The 21,176-nt window shown below is 45.7% G+C and overlaps 1 protein-coding gene across 1 annotated transcript; it reads left to right on the forward strand.

Annotated features, from left to right (window-relative positions):
* Positions 1 to 728: 728 nt before the first annotated feature.
* Positions 729 to 21,027, forward strand: LOC144603360 (ankyrin repeat and SOCS box protein 15-like). Its single transcript, XM_078416510.1, has 9 exons — positions 729 to 853; positions 1,853 to 1,905; positions 1,989 to 2,120; positions 3,977 to 4,135; positions 11,116 to 11,361; positions 12,439 to 12,610; positions 15,716 to 16,203; positions 17,396 to 17,632; positions 20,404 to 21,027. Exons 1-9 carry the CDS (start codon positions 753 to 755, stop codon positions 20,577 to 20,579), a joined length of 1,764 nt encoding a protein of 587 aa, XP_078272636.1. The 5' UTR covers positions 729 to 752; the 3' UTR covers positions 20,580 to 21,027.
* The last annotated feature ends 149 nt before the right edge of the window (positions 21,028 to 21,176 follow it).

Here is a 21,176-nt window from a genome sequence, read left to right on the forward strand (position 1 = left end):
GGTGAGATACTGGGCACATTTATGAAAAATAGGCAGACTTGTTTGAACTCAGTGTCAGAAAATAACTGCAGATGCTGGTACAAATCGAAGGTATTTATTCACAAAATGCTGGAGTAACTCAGCAGGTCAGGCAGCATCTCAGGGGAAAAGGAATGAGTGACATTTCGGGTCGAGACCCTTCTTCAGACTGATGTCAGGGGGTGGCGGGACAAAGGAAGGACATAGGTGGAGACAGGAAGATAGAGGGAGAACTGGGAAGGGGGAGGGGAAGAGAGGGACAGAGGAACTATCTGAAGTTGGAGAAGTCAATGTTCATACCGCTGGGCTGCAAGCTGCCCAAACGAAATATGAGGTGCTGTTCCTCCAATTTCCGGTGGGCCTCACTATGGCACTGGAGGAGGCCCATGACAGAAAGGTCAGACTGGGAGTGGGAGGGAGAGTTGAAGTGCTCAGCCACCGGGAGATCAGGTTGGCTAAGGCGGTTTTTAAGGTTGGTTAAGACCTTCGCTCAGTCCGCCTTAACCAACCTTCTGTCCTGAGATGATGCCTGACCTGGTTTGAACTCAGTGATCTTTTGTTAAAATCTGTTCTAAATTGCCATGTTCAATACCAAAGACCTTCTTGGTTTCATTGTAAGCTTGTCATTCATTAGTAGTCTGCTATCCTCTGGTTATCCTACCTGATAATGAACTATTCCTCTCATTTTATCCTGACTCTTGTTAGGTTTTAGTGCAGATTATTGTATCAAGATAATGGATGTGAACACTAATTTGGACTATGACCATCTGACTCAGTATGCAATCCAGCAGAGTTTAGAAGAAGCTAGTGATCAGCCAACTCGCTGTAATGAAAGGTAATTTTTATGTGATATTAAGTCTAAATTTTGAGCAAAAAAAAAAGATTCTCGATTTGTATAAATCTAAAAAAAACGCCCTAGGGTTGAGGAGTAAAGCAAACCCTTTCAAATTGGAGAAAGTCAGACACCATTGTTTCACAGAAATAGCACAAGAAAGCTCTACAGTGTGGCAAATTAACTTTAATACCGGATGAATATACAAGTATTATCTGCATCTGAGAAATAAGAAATCAACATTAAAGGGAAAATCAGAGAAATGTAGAGAAAGTAGTGAATCATTAATTTAATGCAGCACCTCAAATCAAACCACTGGAATTTGTTTCTGGGAGCATAGTATTAAAATTAATGGAGATATATTCAATATGCACGGGACCATGGACAGCCGGCACTTGGAGTGTTGTGCACATTTTCTGTCTCTAAGGTATAACAAGGACATGGATAGAAAATGGAATATGAAAAAAAAAACAATTCCACAAGTTGTGGGAATTCAGCTGCAGTGTAAGGTCGCGGTCCACCTGGGTTTTGAGGATAGGTTCCCAGTTGCACTTCGATAAGGTCCCTCTGCAAGTTCATTCCATATACCCACCACCCTATTGGCGTTTATACTCCAGATCTCTGCCTATTGCATTCACCTCATTTTATTCAGCCTTCCAATATTCCTTCTGTCACGTTTTCCACTTGAATGCTCGTCGGGTTTCCTCAGGAAACCATAAAAGACATCTGCCTCAACCACTACCTGAGGCAGTAAGTTCCACATTCTAACTATTCCCTGAAAAAAATACATTTGCCATGTTTCCTCATTGAATTTATTTGTAAATATCTTTAACCAGTAATCTCAATACCTTGGTTGGTATGAACAAGTGGAGCTATTGGGCCTGTTTCCATGCTGCATGATTCTGACAGAATATGTGAACCAAACAGCTCATTTCTGCACTGTGCAATAATTTTCTACGATGCAGAATAAGACTTTTGCCAATGTTATGTTTCTTTTTATAGCATTTTACCACTCAGTAAAGGAAACAGACAGATCGTGAAAGCAATCAGGCAAGGTACGCAGACCGACCTTTGTGTGATGTATTTGACGATGCTGTAGCTCTCAATTAATTTATAATTTTGTCTCTTTTTATCCTAGGAGAAATCTGCGAACTCCAGCAGTTGATTAAACATAAATTTGCCTTGGATGAGGCAGATGAGAAGGGGTGGTTTCCACTTCACGAGGCTGCAGCTCAACCCATTCAACAAGTGCTTGAGATTGTCCTGGACTGTGAGTAGAGAGTCAAGAGAGTTAAGAGTGTTTTATTGTCATATGTGCCGGAATGGGACAATAACATTCTTACTTGCAGCAGCATCACAACAGGCTTTTTGTAAACTCAGTGCTCAATAGTCAATATAATAAACAAAAAAAGTTCAATCAATAAAAAAGACAATATCGTGCAAAAATAAAACAGAGCCCAAAGTCCCTAGAGCTATCCAGGCAGTTGGTAGCTTGGAGTTTCATTGGTTTGTAGTGTTCAATAACCAGATGGTTGTTGGGAAGAAGCTGCTGCTGAACCTGTACATTACAGTTTTCAGACTTCTGGCAGGAGTAAAATGAGAGCGTGGCCAGGGAGGTGTGAATCCATGATGATGTTGGTTGCCCTTCCGAGGCAGCGCCTCTCATCGATTCCTTCGATGGTTGGGAGGTCAATACCCATGATGGATCGGGCTGTGTTCATCAAGTGCTGGAGCAACACAGCAGATCAGCTGTTTTGAGGACATGGTTAGTGTTGTACTTCGTGGTCCGGTATCTGTTGTACTTTTGTTGAGACTCTGGACGGACCACAAGTACACGTGTTTAAAAGGTTATAATGCTGGAGCTTAAATCCAGGCTGTTTATTCTGTGGCCACCTGGAACCAGAGTGGCCACCTAATCACCTCATTCTCTTATATAGACATTACTACACAGGCAAACAAAATAGTCCTTGTGATACACCAAAGTAGTCCCTGCAATATCACAACAGTTAGGTGAAGTTTTGAGACTGGACCATTCTTCAGCTTCATCGTTTAGGGCCGGGACCCTTCATCAGACTGCCATTTCAAGTCGGGACCCTTCGTTAGACTCAAAGCACAAAGAAGTTTGAACGTCCTCCTTAATGCACTGAGCATGAACCCATGGATGAAAATCACCCTTGAGTCCTTCATCTAATTGTCCGTTATTAGTCTGATTACCTCAAATGCAAATAATAGCAGGATATCATAGTTTAGAAGCCATTACAGTTGAATTTAATTCTGCCCTGCAATGAACGTCAACCCATTTGCACTTCAAGCAGAGAGTTCTGGACAGCGGTGTGGAATGAAATATCCCATCAAGTTTCCCAGCAGACGTTGAACTTCCTCAGCTGCCCAGATTGAGATAAAGACACAAACCACAGAGTGAATTTGTGACTTCCCTGCTCAATGAAGCTGAGGGATAATATTTAATCACTGGGGGAGAGTAATATTTTGACTGAAATGCAACATTCCCCAAAGCAGTCCAGATAAAAAATTTCAGCTGCGAAGTGGGTATTTTGAAGACGCACGGTGGCGCAGCGGTAGAGTTGATTCCTCACAGCGCCAGAGACCCAGGTTCGATCCTGACTATGGGTGCCATCTGTATGGAGTTTGTACGTTCACCCCATGACCTGCGTGGGTTTTCTCCAAGTTCTTCGGTTTCCTCCCACATTCCAAAGACGTACAGGTTTGTAGGTTAATTGGTTTGGTAAAATTGTAAATTCTCCCAAGTGTGTCACGTAGGATAGTGCTAATGTGCTGGTCGGGCTGGACTCGGTGGGTCAAAGGGCCTGTTTCCGTGCTGTATCTCTAAACTAAACCAAACCAAGCAAAATTAAATGATCTCACTCATTTACTGTGCATATAACAAATAACATCATGTCTTTTCAGCTGCTCTGGCTGTCTTGGCCAAATCGTGAAGGTGCTGCTTGTTCAGTGAATAATCTTTTCTGAAACATTAGTTCCCGATTTCAAGCTGTTCATTTTAATTGTGGGGGTGGGGGGGGGGTGAAATGAATTTACAGTTTAGTTGTTTTAATAAATGTTCGACATGTAAATGGTTCCTTCTATTTTCTATATTGTTAATCTTAGCTTCATACAAAACAACCTGGCATCAAAAGACTGAAGACGGGGAATCTCCGCTTACTCTGGCTGCTGGCGCCGGGATATTGGGAAATGTGCAGTCTCTTTTGGAGAAGCGAATTTGTCCCAATCTCACTAACAACAAGGGAGAAACACCACTGCTGATCGGTGAGTAGGTTTGGAGTTTAGTTTAGAGATACAGCGCGGGAGCAGGTCCTTCAGTCCACCAAGTCCGCGCCGATCAGTGATCATCCCGCACCCTAGCACTATCCTATACGCTTGGGACAGTTTACAATTTCTACTAAAGCCAATTAAACTACAAACCTGTACATTTATGAAGTGTGGGAGGAAATGGAGCGCCCGGGGAAAACCCACGCGGTCACGGGGAGAATGTAAAAACACCGTCCGTACAGGCAGCACCCGTAGCCAGGATCGAACCCGGGTCTCTGGCGCTGTGAGGCAATTTTATTTATTTGAATCTTTCTTTCTTGGCATCTTGATTGGAAATAGATCTTGTTTGGAAGTTGGAAGTGTTGTGATATTGCAAGGACTACTTTGTTGTATCACAAGGACTACTTTGTTTGCCTGTGTAGTAACATGTATATAAGAGAATGAGGTGATTTGGTGGTCACTCTGGTTCCAGGTGGCCGTGGAATAAACAGCCTGGATTTAAGCTCCAGCCTTCTAACCTTTTAAACACGTGTACTTGTGGTCCGTCCAGAGTCATAACAAAGGAATAAGGGCGGCACGGTAGCGCAGCGGTAGAGTTGCTGCTTTACAGCGAATGCAGCGCCGGAGACTCAGGTTCGATCCTGACTACGGGTGCTGCACTGTAAGGAGTTTGTACGTTCTCCCCGTGACCTGCGTGGGTTTTCTCCGAGATCTTCGGTTTCCTCCCACACTCCAAAGACGTACAGGTATGTAGGTTAATTGGCTGGGTAAATGTGAAAAATTGTCCCTAGTGGGTGTAGGATAGTGTTAATGTACGGGGATCACTGGGCGGCACGGACTTGGTGGGCCGAAAAGGCCTGTTTCCGGCTGTATATATATGATGATATGATGATATGATGATGATAACAGATACTGGACTACGAAGTACAACAGGAAGTAGTCTCTATTACGGTTTGCAATCTTAATAAATTCTTAACATGAGAAATAAATTCTGATGTCAATTTGTTGTATGAATAAAATGAAGTCAATAATCCCAATCATGCATCATTGTTGCATTAGGACAGCTTGCACCTTAAGACATGTAATAAAACTCACATTAGAGGATTTAAACTAAGAGTTATCATAGAATTATCTAAAGAAACAAAGCAATTTCAATGCCATTCTGCCCGCTTCCAAACCCTCTTCCCCCCCCCCCCCCCCCACGTTTAATTGATACTAGACCAAGTGGACCCATTGGGTCCAAACCTCTCCTGCATTGGTGCAGCACCCCCTCATCCCCTTCACCCCTCACCCATCCCCTTCACCCCTTCCACATCCACCGACCCCCCCTCCCCAATCCCCTTCACCCCTCGCCCCTCCCTCCCCTCTTCCTCCTTCCCTCCCTCCCCCCATCCACTTCACCCCTCCCTCCCTCCCTCCCCTCTCTCCCCCCTCCCTCCCCCATCCCCTTCCCCCTCCCTCCCCTCTCCCCCCATCCCCCCCCCTCCTTCCCCCCCAGCCCCCTCCTCCCGCTCCACACCTCCCTTCCCACCCCCTCAGCCCAACCGCGGAGCGTTGCCGGGCGGGGATTGCCCCCGTGGCTGTGTGCCAGCAATGTGGTAGAGGGTAAAAGCAGTGACGTCAGCCCCGTCTCCCCAGCGGGCCGAAGTGTCTCCTGCAGCTCGGCTGCAATCTGCGGCGGGGAACGGGGGGGACGGCATGGATCCGTTGTTGGGCGGGGAGCGTCTCCCGGCTGCTGTGGGTGGGCGAGAGTGGACAGGGAGAAGGCACTGACCCCGGCGGCATTTCTCCTGCTGCGAGCGGCGGACAGCGGCTATCTTGTTGGACCCTCTGCCAGAGCCTCTGGGGCGCGCTGCAGTGTGGGAGGAAGGTCAGGCGCGGGGGGCAGACCGGGACGGGCGCCGGTACCCCCGCTGGTCCTCCGGGGGGGGGGGGGGATGAATTTATCAAAGTTTATAAGGGTAATTGTTTTTAAAAAGTAACGAAAGTGGGTTTATTCACACCATAGGGGAATGGTGAGTAGGGTGGGCCAAAAATTGTGCCGCTATCGTGTACCATTTTGGCTGTGTAGAGCGCAAGGGCATGGTGCACACATACATACAAACAAACCGAGAGTTTTAGAGATGGATGGATGGATGGATGGATGGATGGATGGATGGATGGATGGATGGATGGATGGATGGATGGATGGATGGATGGATGGATGGATGGATGGATGGATGGATGGATGGATGGATGGATGGATGGATGGATGGATGGATGGATGGATGGATGGATGGATGGATGGATGGATGGATGGATGGATGGATGGATGGATGGATGGATGGATGGATGGATGGATGGATGGATGGATGGATGGATGGATGGATGGATGGATGGATGGATGGATGGATGGATGGATGGATGGATGGATGGATGGATGGATGGATGGATGGATGGATGGATGGATGGATGGATGGATGGATGGATGGATGGATGGATGGATGGATGGATGGATGGATGGATGGATGGATGGATGTATGTATGTATGTGCAGGCACCTGGAGGAACTGCCGTGAGGGAGGTTGGGGAGGAGAACAAAGGAACAAAGAACCTGGCATGGATACTTTGTCTACGCCCTTTATGTGGTGACTCTTTGTATACCTTGGGTTTGCAAAACAAAGAATTCCACTGTGACTTGTCACATGTGACAATAAAGTATTAATTCATTCACCTCGCGTTTTACACGGGCTTTACGTGCTTGAAAAACAGCGAGTAATTCAAAAAAGCGTAAATTAAACATATCACGACCATGCTGTCAAGGGTATTATTGAGGGTGTTATTCTGAAAATCCCAGTGTGTAAATCAACCTTTGGTATTGAAGAAACAAGCGCCTTCTTTTAAAAGTGCACAAATCAAACAAACTGTAAAATGCGAGGTGCCTGTATTCTAGAATGATACCTTTAGCAATTGCTCTGCTCGTGATTTGTTCCATCTGCTGTGCCAGTTGTGGTCCCATGGGATTCATTTACAGCTAGTTGTCTTGCATAAAGATCCTGTTCAAAAGATGAACAGTGTTGAGTTCCTGCACTTATCCATGTCACAGAGTGATGTTGAACAATGCAGAAAAGAAAATGGCAACAGCAAAATACAATCACAGAACATTAACAATCGAGTAAAGACCCCAAAGTTAATTTACTGGACTTTTTACTAAATCCCATCACATTTGTAATAAAATGCAGTTCAAAGTTTATGGAAGGCACAATGGCAGTGTGGTAGAGTTGCTGCCTTACAGCGCCAGAGACCCGGGTTTGATCCTGACTGCGTGTGCTGCCTGTACGGAGTTTGTACGTTCTCCCCGTGACCGCGTGGGTTTTCTCCGGGTTTCCTCACACATTCCAAAGACGTGTAAGTTTGTAGGTTAATTGGCTTCCGTAAATTGTTCCTATCGGGTGGGATAGAACTAGTGTACGGATAATCGATGGTCGTTGTAAACTTGGTGGGCCGAAGGGCCTATTTCCACGCTGTATCTCTAAACTAAACTAAACTAAACTAAAATATTGGCTGACTTTCAGCCCTGCTTGATCCACGGCAAATCCTGTTCTGCGGATTCAAATCCTGTACCTTTGGCTATAGGAAAAAATTGCAGTGCAAGTCTGCCAGTGACATTTTGAATTGGATTGCATTATTATTTTAATATTGCCTTTAAAAAACATTTACGTGGACAGGCAGCATTAATGATGCAACCCAATGATGCACACTTTTTCTTGCATGTTTGTGTGCAAGTCTTTGTGGGAAATTTCAGCTTGGAAGCTTGTTCGTTTACATTGTTCTTGAAGCACTGCTGTTTGTCAAATCACATCCTTTGTGGGTAACGCGTTTCTGATGCCATGGAGGGGAATGGAAATGTGTCAGTGGGATGAATTAATTGTAGGATTGATGTGGTATCAAATATTATAAATGCAGAGCTCAATTACCTACTAGTGCAAAGTTAGGCTGCACAATAATCTACATTTTTCAGCTATGTGCAAACCACTGTCCTTGAAAGTTTCCTTTCTTTTTACCGTATTGATCCCTGGCACCGGAGGATACAAGGCCTAAGTCACAGAGGGCAATTGGTAGTTATATTTGGCCTTGAACCCGGGCCTCACCTTACAGAATTAAACAAGCAACGTAATGGCATTATCATCTTTCATCCCTCCAATGTTTCAGTGATTCAATGATACTTTATTGTCACATGTACAGTGAAATTCTTTTTTTTTTTGCATACAATCTGGTAGAACATACAGTAGACTTCACCTTGGCAGTAGACAAGGAGTCGGCACGTTTCTGGCGCCGACAGAGTCTCAAAAGTTCTTAGTACAGTCTTCTCGCAGCGGCGAATCAGGCCTGCCACCACACGTGGCTGCAAGGGTCCATCGTTTTTCCCCGACGGCCCCCCTTTCGGGTCTCTCTTTGTTCTCGGCAGCCCCCCACTCGGGTCCCTCTTTGTTCTCAGCGGCCACCACCCCCCCTGGTCCCTCTTTGTTTTCAGAGGCCACCCCCCCCGCCGGATCCCACTTTGTTCTCGGCGGCCCACCTGCTGGGTTGATCTCGGCCCGCCAGGTCGTTCGGCTCCGTGGTTCATCCCCGGAGCAAATTCATTTATTATAACTAGTTGTCGAGGTCCTGTGCACATTCCACTGAAAATATGTATTACAGCTTAAAATTATAATGTAATTATTTATTGGAATTGAAGTTTTTCGAGTATACAGGGAATTAAAAAAAAACATTCTATCAGAATGTAGCTCCCAACTACAGGAATGAAAAAAAATAGCTAATTTTATTCATCTATTCCAATCTCTGTCTAACTTAATGTGTGAGAAGGAACTGCAGATGCTGCTTTTAAACTGAAGATAGACACAAAAAGCTGGAGAAACTCAGCGGGACAGTTAGCAACTCTGGAGAGAAGGAATGGGTGACGTTCTCAGAAGGGTCTCAACCCGAAACGTCACCCATTCCTTCTCTCCAGAGATGCTGCCTGTCCCGCTGAGTTACTCCAGCTTTTTGTGTCTATCTTCTGTCTGATTTAAATTCTTCAAACCATGTCCTCTCACTTGTTCATAACAGATTTCGAAGCTTTATATTCTCAATGGAATCACATAAACCAGTGGTAGATTACTAATGGTGAAGTTATAAATTAGACATTAGAGGGCGCCTGGTACTGAATATTTTTGTGCATCAGTCCAAGGTTTTTGTTTACATTCACCATGATCCCTTTAAACAGAAGCTCCCATTGCTAAGTCATGTAAGGAATCTGGCCTTTCGTTTACCTTATACATTACAGCTTTTGCATATATATACATTACGCCTTAAGCATTCAGATGATTTAGATAACCTAATTCCACAATCCCTACGAAGCTGTCTCTCCCCAAACGACAACAATCAAGAGCCTGATTCCAGAGATAGACACAAAATGCCGGAGTAACTCAACAGGCCAGGCAGCATCTCTGGAGAAAAAGATTCTAGAGACTGACAAGCTTTGCATACCGAGGATATGAGATACCGAAACATGTCACACTGGCCAGTGTTGAGAACGCCAGCTGGAATTTCAGGGGTGGATCTTTGGCTGTGTTCGAACTTAAGCTCAGGGAACATTTAAGATCATTTCATTTAACATTTTAAACTCCTTGTTAAAGATGAACGAGGCACAGTTAAATGCTTATGGCACAAAGCATCTGACGAGAACTATTTCTGATGGTCATTGACTGGCCTCTTTAAAATGAGTAAGCTCATGACTCATGTCATGTATGTAGATTTATTTGAGAGTTTGCACTTTGTAAAGAATAGCATCCTGAGCGTGTTTGAGCACGACACATTCTTGAGCTTCAGATCATTGTCATTGTCAGTCAGGTGGGATGCTGCTGTCTCTGATATCATCACTCCCCTTGACATGGCGGCACACTGCCGCAGTGAGTAGACCTGCTGCCTCACAGCGCCAGAGACCCAGCAACGATACTGACCTCGAATGCTGTCTGTGTGGAGTTTACGTAGAGTTTCGAAAAGAAGAGGGAGTGGCTCAGTGCCGCAGCGAGTAGACCTGCTGCCTCACAGCGCCAGACACCCAGGCACGATCCAGAACTCAAATGCTGTCTGCGTGGAGTTTGCACGTTCTCCCTGTGACCACCTTGGTTCCCGCCTGCTACCTCGGTCTCCTCACACGTCCCAAAGACGTGCGGGTTTGTAGGTTAATTGACCTCTGTAAACGATTGCCCCTTGCGTTGAAGGAATGGATGAGAAAGTGGCATAATTACTGTTGAAACACAAAGTACATGCTATAACACCAGGATAAGCACTCAACCAAGAAAACCAAGCCCAATGCCAAAGTAGTATCTAAACTATCTTTTCACACTTAGAAATAGGTATAGGAATAGGAATACTTTATTGTCACATGTGACGAGGCAAAGTGAGATTCTTTGCCTGCATGCACAATGTATACAAATAGCAGCCACCTACGGCACTATTGGGGGGGGGGGGACACAGCACTCCGGCTTCCCTTTTGTCCCCCCCCCTTCCCGCAGTTCCCCCACGCCGGGTCCCCATTGTCCTCTGTGTCCCCCCCCCCCCCAATTGTCCATTGTTCTTCCCCTCCCCACTCACGACGGTCCCCCCACGCCCAGAGAAGGTGAATCGAGGACTAGAGGACATAGGTTTAAGGTGAAGGTGAAAAGATTTAATAGGAATCTGAAGGGTAACTTTTTCACACAAAGGGTGGTGGGTGTATGGAACGATCTACCAGCGGAGGCAGTTGAGGCAGGGCCCAACGTTTAAGAAACAGTTAGATAGGTACAAGGATAGGACAGGTTTGGAGGGATATGTGCCAAACGCAGGCAGGTGTAGCTGGGGCATGTTGGCCGGTGTGGGCAAGTTGAGCCGAGGGGCTTGTTTCCATGCTTTATGGCTATATGACTCTAAAAAGGTGCCTTTCTATTTCTTGTTCGCGTGCCCCTTTCCTCCAAGCTGTGAGGAAGAATGCCTACGAGATGGTATCGGTGTTGCTACAACATGGAGCACTTATTAACCGGCCCTGTGTGCGGCGATGGACAGCAATGCACGAAGCTGCTAAGCAAGGACATGACGACATGGTGGCATTACTGCTGAGGAACAGCGGGGGCATCAATCAGAAGGATGGGTATGGAGTAACACCTGTGGCCACGGCAGCTGCGTTTGGTCACTGCAGTGTCCTGGAGTATCTCATTCACAAAGGTACCGTCAAAACTCTTCTTTCCCAGTCTAGGGACAAAGAATGAGCATGGGAAATGGGAGTAGGGATGGCTCCTAAAAATTTGTTCCGCCGTTTAACATCATGGCAGATCTCCCATCTCAATCCTTCCTTCCAGTCTGAAGAAGGGCCCCAACCCAAAATGTCACTTATCTGTGTCCACTAAGTTAGACACAAAATGCTGGAGTAACTCAGCGGGACCGGCAGCAACTCTGGAGAGAAGGAATGGGTGATGTTTCGGGTCAAGACCCTTCTTCGGACTGAAGAAGGGTCTCGATCTGAATTGTCACCCATTCCTTCTCTCCAGTTGCTGCCTGTCCTGTTGAGTTGCTCTAGCATTTTGTGTCAGCCCTCGATTTAAACGAGCATCTGCAATTCTTTCCTACACATGTTCACTAGGGATGTTACCTGACCCGTTAAGTTACTCCAGCATTTTGTGCCTTCCCATCTCAACTCTGCTTTCTTGTTTGATATCTGTATCCCTTAATTAACCCCCCCCCCCCCCTTTTCTGAATTTCTTTAGTCAGAGGGTGGTGAATCTGTGGAATTCATTGCCACAGAAGGGTGTGGAGGCCAAGTCAGTGGATATATTTAAGGCACAGATAGATAGATTCTTGATTAGTACTGGTGTCAGAGGTTATAGGCAGAGGGCAGGAGAATAGGGTTAGGAGGGAGAGATAGATCAGCCATGGTTGAATGACGTAGACTTGATGGGCCGAATGGCCTAATTCTGCTCCTATCAATTATGAAGTACGACACTTGAAGCGGGCGGCACGGTGGCGCAGCAGTAGAGTTGCTGCCTTATAGCGCTATTTTTAAGGTGCAAATTGATAGGTTCTTGATTAGTATGGGTGTCGGTGGTTATGGGGAGGAGAATGGGGATGAGAGGGAAAGATAGATCAGCCATGACTGAATGGCGGAGTAGACTGGATGGGCCGAATGGCCTAATTCTGCTCCTGCAACATATGAACGTATGAATCTCTCAGCAAGGGCATGCAGAGGAAGTGTGCCGTTTATCTGGCCCATCTTATCCCAGCATGCGACCAATGCCTTGCCCACAGGAGGCGACATTCACGCCCGAGCAGACGATGGTGCCACGGTTCTCCATGAAGCTGCTGAAGGTGGGAATCCGGATTGTGTAACGGTGCTGCTGGAATATGGAGCCAAACCCAATGAACCGGACAATGCAGGTCACCTTCCTATTCACCGGGCAGCGCAAGAGGGACATTACCTGTGAGTAATATCGCAATGTGTTTACCGGGGCCAGTTTACCTTGTTTTAGCTCTTGCATGCAAATATGCAAGCTGATGGGGATCATTAGGTGAGACGCTAACCAGTTTGTCCGTTCACCCACCTTTAAAAATACTTGGAGCTGGAGCAGTCCCAGATCTAACTTGCTCAACAGCTTGTATTTGTGAGCGTGAATCATCTAGCAGAAGGCGGCTCTGCAGGTTATAATCCTATGACAGTGGGTGCTGTCAACTGACGTCAACCAAGGATCCCAGAGAGTAGGACGTGCACAGAATAGCATCTCTAATCCTGGGCTAATCATTAGCATCAATACCACACACCCAACTATATCTATGTCTACATCACATGCTGTGTGTTAAAGATCGTGGCCTACCTACAGCAAAGATCGTGGCCTACCTACAGCAAAGATCGTGGCCTACCTACAGCAAAGCAGTGGGGAAATATCAACGCTCTTTCCAGAAAGTCCTTCAAAATCACTGGAAGGACAAGTAAACAAATGGTTACATGTCTACCAGGCCAACATGGTCAGGATTCAGGTCCTAGATCTGCTCAGTCAGCTGGAACTGTGAGCTGCAAGACAATGTAGTTACCAGAAATCCGAAATCAAATTCCAGGATGCTGGGAGTACTTCGCAGATCAGGCAGCAAATGTACGGAGAGAAAACCCAAGTTAATGTAGACCCGGAGAACTGGGAAGATCCTTATGAGAATGATCCCAGGGATAATTGGGTTAACATATGATGAGCATTTGACGGCACTGGGCCTGTACTCGCTGGAGTTTAGAAGGATGAGGGGGGGGACTTCATTGAAACTTGCCAAATTGTGCAAGGCCTGGATAGAGTGGATGTGGAAAGGATGTTTCCACTAGTGGAGAGTCCAGGATTAGAGGCCATAGTCTCAGAATAAAAGGACGTTCCTTTAGAAAGGAGATGAGGAGGAATTTCTTTTGTCAGAGGATGGTGCATCTCTAGATTCTTGACTAGTATGGGTTATGGGGAGAAGGGGCTGAGAGGGAAAGATAGATCGGCCATGATTGAATGGCGGAATAGACTTGATGAGCCGAATGACCTCATTCTGCTCCTCTATCATGAACTGCAGATGCTTGGTTACAAAAAAAGACACAAAATGCGGAGGAACTCAGCAGGTCTGGCAGCATCTTTGGAGGACATGGACAGGTGACATTTTGGGTCAGGGCCCTTCTTCAGATTAACTGTAGTAGGCGGGGGGAGAAAGCTGGAAGAGAAGGGGGTGGGTGGGGGGAGGGGGTAAGACAAAGCTTGGCAAGTGGCAGGTGGATACAGGTGAGGAGGGGGGGTTGGATGGCAGATGGGTGGATAAAGGCCAGAGATGGAAACCCCAAAAAATGTAAGTTCAGGATCGAAGAGGTGGGAAATGTGAAGCCAGAGGAGGGAATATAGGTGGTAGGGAACAGGGAAATGGGTGCTCATCCAAGTGGGCCATGGGGGTGAGATGGGGAAAAGGGGGAGGTGGTGAAAAGGGGAGGGCGTTTGTAGGTTAATTAACTAAAATTGGAGAATTCAATGTTCATACTGTTTGGTTGTAAGCTGCCCAAGTGGAATTCAAGTTAAAGTTACAGATTGATGACGCTTCATCAGAACTGACCCGTTCTAACATGAACAGGAGAGGGTGGGTATCTGAATTCTGTGTCTATCCCCGAGGGTGGTAAGAACAGAGCAGAAGCTGTTCCTACACGTTTTTATTTGAGCAGTGGCTGGGACTGCCGGTGTGGGCAAGTTGGGCCGAAGGGCCTGTTTCCACGCTGTATTACTCCATGACTCAGTGTAAACGCTCAAAGACTGAGGTTACAGTGGGAGTGGAATGGAGAATTAAAGTGACAACCAACAAGAACTCAAGATCGACACAAACTGCTGGAGTAACTCAGCGGGTCAGGCTACATCTCTGGAGAATAAAGGTGGGTGACGTTTCGAGTCGGGACCCTTCTTCCCGACTGACATTGTGGAGACAGTCAGCCCGAAGAAAGGTCCCCACCCAAACCATCATCTATCCCTATTCTCCAAAGATGCTGCCTGACCTGCTGAGTTACTCCAGCACTTTGTGTCTATCTTTGATATAAACCAGCATCTGCCGTTTCTACGTTTTGGAAAACTCAAAATCATCTTTGACTACCAAATGGAAGTGCTCGCAAAGTGTTTAAGCGATCAGCTTTTCAGTTTAGTCAATGCTGGTGAACATTGTTACACTCGGAAGGAATCTTTTTTTTAAACTCACATCTGCATATTGCAATGAGAAGAAAATAAGGTGAACAAATCCTCAACCCTTTCATCTGAATTAGGCAGAATTAGAAGTTAATAAGCACGTCAAGAGGATTCAGATGCTCCAACTTGAATATATGTACTCCTCTTCCCCGTCTGTTTTTTTTTTTCATAAACCATATCAAAGTATCCTATTCATGGATTTTGTACCTCTTGAAAGAGGTTTTATTTATTTATCGATGACCACCTTCACCAACAGTGGCATCGGAGGAGCATGGACTGTTTGTGACATTCATGTTACTGGTGAACAACATGCTCGTGCTCAAAGATTGATAATCCCACCATTTAGATGGAGCTTGGCAGCATGTTCGGCACTAACATTGTGGGCCGAAGGGCCTCTTCCTGTGCTGCGCTGTTCTATGTTCTGCAGCTATCACGGTGATCAGGAAATTCTATTGCTCAAGGAACAGATCATTTAATTTAATTTAGTTTAGAGATATAGCATTGAAACAGGCCCTTCGGCACACCAAGTCCGCACCGACCAACGATCACCCATACACTAGTTCCATCCTACACTTTAAGGACAATTTTACAGAAGCCAATTAACCTACAAACCTGCATGTATTGGGAATGTGGGAGGGAGCCAGAGCACCCAGAGAAAACCCACATGGTCACAGGGAGAATGTGCAAATTCCGTACAGACAGCACCCACAGCCAGAATTGAACCCGGGTCTCTGGCGCTGTAAGGCAGCAACTCTACCGCTGCGCCACTGTGCCACCTTACTTTATAAATCCTTTCTACTCAATCTCGATTACATCTACAACCACGTTTGATGCTATATTATTATTTGCAGGGCCTTGAAGCTTCTTATTCCAGTCACCCGTAAGTGTGCAATTAAGAAAAGTGGGATAAATCCAATCCATTTGGCTGCTGATAATGGCAGTACACAGTGCCTGGAATTGTTGATAGAAAGTGGATTTGATGTCAACGCAGTCATAAACGAAGAGATCGCCGCCACCTACGATGACAAGCGCAGAACGGCCCTGTTTATTGCCGTGTCCAATAACGATGTTGCCTGCACCGAGCTCCTGCTGAGAGGAAGCGCACGACAGAACCAAGATCCACTGTCCTGCCTCCTCGTCGCGGTGAGGGCAGGGAATCATGAACTCGTGCGCTTGCTTCTACGCCATGGTGCCAACGTTAACAGCTACTTCACGCTAATCAATGACACCCAGTTTCCCACTGCCATCCAGTACGCCGTACACGATGAGATGATGCTGAGACTCCTGCTCAACAATGGCTACAACGTACCAATGTGCTTTGACTGCATCCACACCGACAGCCTTGGAAGGTTTCATCTCCTTCCTTTTATTGAATCAAAGTCTTACATCACCTCGGTAAGTGACCTACTTCTGCCCACAGCCATGTATTGCAGGCCAATCCGCTTTTGCAGTGAATCGAGTCTGCAGTAGAACAATCATTGGATTTCACAGTAGTTGTTTTACAATTTATATATTTATTCACTCATGCTATGTGGGTTCCGCAGGTAAAGCCAACAATTTTTACCCATCCCTGAAAACTATCTCAGACCAACACAAATTAGTCAATCAGTGTAGGAACCAAAGACACTAGAGGAACAAGATAGACCACTCGACTCTGAAAACCGTAGTATCTCATGGTGCCATTTTAGTAGGCAGAAACTTGCAGAAACATTTTAAAAGAAAAATTACAAAAATCTGTGAATTGATAGATGAGATATATTCTGCATTTTAATGTTATCATCACGTATACTGTTCCCCCAAAACACTGATTACACTGCGAGAGGCATAGCGAACGGCGGGTTTTGCTTACCAAAATGGCTCCTTTGCGCACTACACTTCAGTATACGAGATTTCAACGGAGTGGTCCATCTTGTTCCTCTAGTATCTTTGGTAGGAAGGAACTGCAGATGCTGGTTTACACCGGATAGACACAAAAAGCAAAGGAATAGGTGACGTTTCGAATTGAGACCCTTCTTCAGACCCAAAACGTCACCTATTCCTTTTCTCCGGAGATGCTGCCTGACCCACTGAGTTACTCCAGTTTTTTCTGTCTTTCTTCAAAGTCAATCATATTGTCTTGAGTCATGTATTGGGCAAACATGGTGAGGTTAGAAATTCTCCATCCCAAAAGGACATTAGTGACCAGGGTGGGATTTTAGTTGATCAGCAATGATCATATTGAATGGCGGTGCTGACTCGAAGGGTTGAATGGCCTACTCCTGCACCAATTTTTTATGTTTCTATTCAAGCTGTTCACAGTGTACAGATACAGGATAAAGGGAATAACATTTAGCACAAGATAAAGTCCATCTTTGGATTTGATGGGCCAATTGGCCTAATTCTGCCCCAATGTCTAATGGAATAAAATCTGACTCTGGTCCCAGTCCTGTTGCTTACCATCGACTGAAATTTAATCTTCCTCTCCCATTCTTCATCTTTAAAACTTCTCCTTAGCCAAGAGAGAAAACGTTACACCCATCCTTATGCGTCAGCCTTTGGGATCAGGGATCAACATTTGTCTGACGAACTCAGAGAGGCGCTCTTGAAGTTGATGAATCTTTGCTATTGTTTGCAGTTCTGCGAGTTCATCACCGTGCCGTGGATGAGTCACTTGGTCGGAAGGGTTGTGCGAGCGCTGATAGATTACGTGGATTACGTTTCCTTCTGCGTGAAACTAAAAGCCGTGTTGGAGAAGCAAAGGGAATGGCCTGAAATCTGCCACATCATGGGTAAACCCCCTTTCATTACCATCCCCTACTCAGGAACTGAAATACAAAGATTAAGTAAAACCAGACTGACATGAATGGAACTAGGATATTGATAGGACTAGAATACAACTCTGGTCCGGCATGGTGGTGCAGCGGTAGAGTTGCTGCCTTACAGCGCTTACTGCGCCAGAGACCCGGGTTCGATCCTGGCTACAGGTGCTGTCCGTACAGAGTTTGTACGTTCTCCCCATGACCGCGTGGTCTTTGAGAATTTCGGTTTCCTCCCACACTCCAAGGAAGTACAGGTTTGTCGGTTAATTGGCTTAGTATAATTGCAAGTTGTCCCTAGTGTGTGCGGGATAGTGTTAGTGGACGGGGGTCGATGCGGACTCGGTGGGCATCTCTGAACTAAACTAAATAAAAACAGGGATGTAATGCTGAGGCTTTATAAGCCATGGTCAGACTGCATTTGGAGTTCTGTGAGTAGTTTTAGGCCCCGTATCTGAGGATGGAGGTGCTGGCATTGGAGAGGGTCTAGAGGAAGTTCACGAGAACGATCCCAGGAATGATTGGGTTAACGTATGATGAGTGATTGACGGCGCTGGAGTTTAGAAAGATGAGGGAGCCCTCATTGTTGAAATTTGATGAAAGCACCGTAATGTAAGATTCACTGAGGAACAATGGCACAACTGGTAGAGCTGCTGCCTCACAACGCCAGACACCCGGGTTCGAATCTGACCTTGGGAGCTGTCTGTGTGGAGTTTGCACATTCTCTCTAGGACTGTGTGGGTTTCCTACAGATACTCGAGTTTCCTCCCACACCGTACTGACGTGTGGGTTTGTAGGTTAAGTTGCCGCAGTAAAATTGCCCCTGGTCAGGAGGGAGTGGATGTGAAAGTGGGATAACATGGAACTGTGTGAATGGGTGATCGATGGTCGGCGTGGACTCGGTGGGCAAAAAGGTCTGTTTACATGCTGTATCGGTCAAATCAATCAATCAATTCTGGCAATTTTGTTCCTCCCCATTCATGTCTATGAATTTAAAAATAGAACATTTTTCTCCCCCACTCCCAGATACATTATCTCCAAAATCCACACCATCATTATGAGGGCTCCCTCATCTTTCTTTCTCTTATTTCCGATTTCAACAAGACTGTTTAACGCAGAAAAATCAGGGCAAATTTCCATTCCAGTACAAGGATGTTTAACCAGATGGAGAAAGGGTGACCTGTCTGTAAATCTAGGACTCGTTGAAAGATTGGAGTTACTGCCATCTCGCTGTTTTCTGACAGTACGTTTATTAAAGTGCGGAATTCCAGATCAAAGCTGCTTTACCAGTTGCCATTACCATTGATATTGTTTTTGTAGTTCATTCTGAATATTTATTTTGAAATAGAAAGTCCCTCATAATGTCATTTGAGAATTGCGCTCAGCTAATCGGTGTGACGGTGTTGAATGTACATAGGCAACTGGAGCAAAGCTCAGGCTTATAACAGTTGTGTCTGCTGTTATTTCAGGTTGCTGTCACGTGATTGGGATTATTAACTCTTCTGCGGCACATTTGCAGTAAGAGGTCCAGAACCAGGAGACATATTCAGGGTCCTGACTGGAGTCATAAAATTAAATGCAAGAGATTAGGGCAGAGAGAGCGAGAGAAGCAATCTCATAGAGTGTGAGACTGGGGAATGCATTTACCAGAGTCACCGACCGGAGTAGAGACCATAGCAACATTTGAGTATGTTCAATAATGACAGTGGCGCAGCTGGTAGAGCTGCTGCCTCACAGCACCAGAGACCCAGGTTTGATCCTGACCTCGGGTGCTGTCTGCGTGGAGTTTGCACGGTCTCCCTGTGACCCCGTCTCTGCTCAGCAAGTCTGGCCGACTCACCCCATTCAACCTCCTTCCCCTAGCATCATCTGGACCAGAGTTCTACAGTGGTGCAGTAATAGAGTTGCTGCCAGGGATTTACGTGCAGTGGCAAGATTGTGATTCCTTGAGTCTGGTTTCAAAATACAACTTGAAAACAGGTTCTTTATCCCACAGAGTCCATGCTGACCATCGACCACCCGTTCACACTGGTTCGAAGCTGTTCCACTTTTGCGTCCACTCCCAACCCACTAGGGGCAATTTACAGAGGACCAATTAATCTACAAACCCACACAATGGCTCAGTGGTAGAACTGCTGCCTTACAGCGCCAGATACCCGGGATCGATCCTGACTACCGGTGCTGTCTATATGGAGTTTGCACGTTCTCCCTGCAACTGCGTGGGTTTTCTCCAGTTGCTCCGGTTTCCTCCCACACTCCAAAGACATGCAAGTTTGTAGGTTAATTGGCTTGTGTTAATTGTAAATTGTCCCTAGTGCACAGGATATGCTAGTGTACAGGGTTATCGCTGGTCGGTGCGGACTCGGTGGGCCGAAGGGCCTGTTTCAATGCTGTATCTCTAAAGTCTAAAGGATTTAATTAACAGCCTAAGCTTTAACTAACAAGTTCAACATGTTGCGGGAACTGATGGCAAAACCAAAGCTGTAGCCATTACTCAGTGTTTAAAGGATTTCTAAATTATGTTTGTGTCATCTGTTGCCTTTGTGTCGGCTCCAAGAGACAAGAACCACATACCTGCTCAACGATTTGCATTCAGAAATATGTAAAGAACGAAAATGCTAATGTAATGCTACCCTAATGCAAACCTGCCCTGTCAGATTCTGGTCTGCGGAATCGGTATCTCAGTGGTATATTTTTCCTGCATTTAAAAGTCACACCTGAAGCAAGCTTTCCTGTCATTGCAGATAACCCTCGTCTTTTGAAGCATTTGTGCCGACTGAAAATACGGAAAAGTATGGGACAAAGACAAGTGCAAGACCCAACGTGTTTGGCATTGCTTCCTCTCCCTCCAGCACTTGTCGATTATCTCTTGTATAAGGAATATGACTTATATGGAAGAGGTCTTGATCCACTGTGTTAGGAATGTGAGCTAGAATCATCACCGTGCCATAGTTGTAGAGCAAATTGGCCATGAAACCACTGGAATACCAACTGCAATGAAGCCTCATCTTGCTGAATCAGGCAGTACACAGTTAGTACCACAAATGACAAATTTGCATCATTAAGCAGGGAGCATTTCACATTGAACTACTTTGCATTTACAATATTTGCAGATCACGGATGCTAAAAATACAAAGCTTTTCAAATACGAAACCGAACTAACCAGAAGCCCTTTTTAAAAAAACGTATGTCCAGCAGAATAAATCTCTAACATTATTTGTGCATCATTAAGGGTCGCTTGCATTTCATAACTTATGTTCAGACTTAGTTATGAACAGTATTTTGCTGTAGACAACTGCTTCAATTTAGAGTCCGAGTCATACAATGTGGAAACAGGCCCTTCGGTCCAACTTGCCCACACTGGCCAACCTGTCCCATCTGCACTTGTCCCACCTGCCTGCATTTGGCCATATCCTTCTCAAACTGTCCTATCCATGTATCTATCTAAATGTTTCTTAAGCATCGCGTTTGTACCTGCCTCAACTACCTCCTCTGGCAGCTCATTCTATACACCTAC

This window comes from Rhinoraja longicauda, chromosome 20 (assembly GCF_053455715.1).
Source record: "Rhinoraja longicauda isolate Sanriku21f chromosome 20, sRhiLon1.1, whole genome shotgun sequence".
NCBI classification, from domain to species: domain Eukaryota; kingdom Metazoa; phylum Chordata; class Chondrichthyes; order Rajiformes; family Arhynchobatidae; genus Rhinoraja; species Rhinoraja longicauda.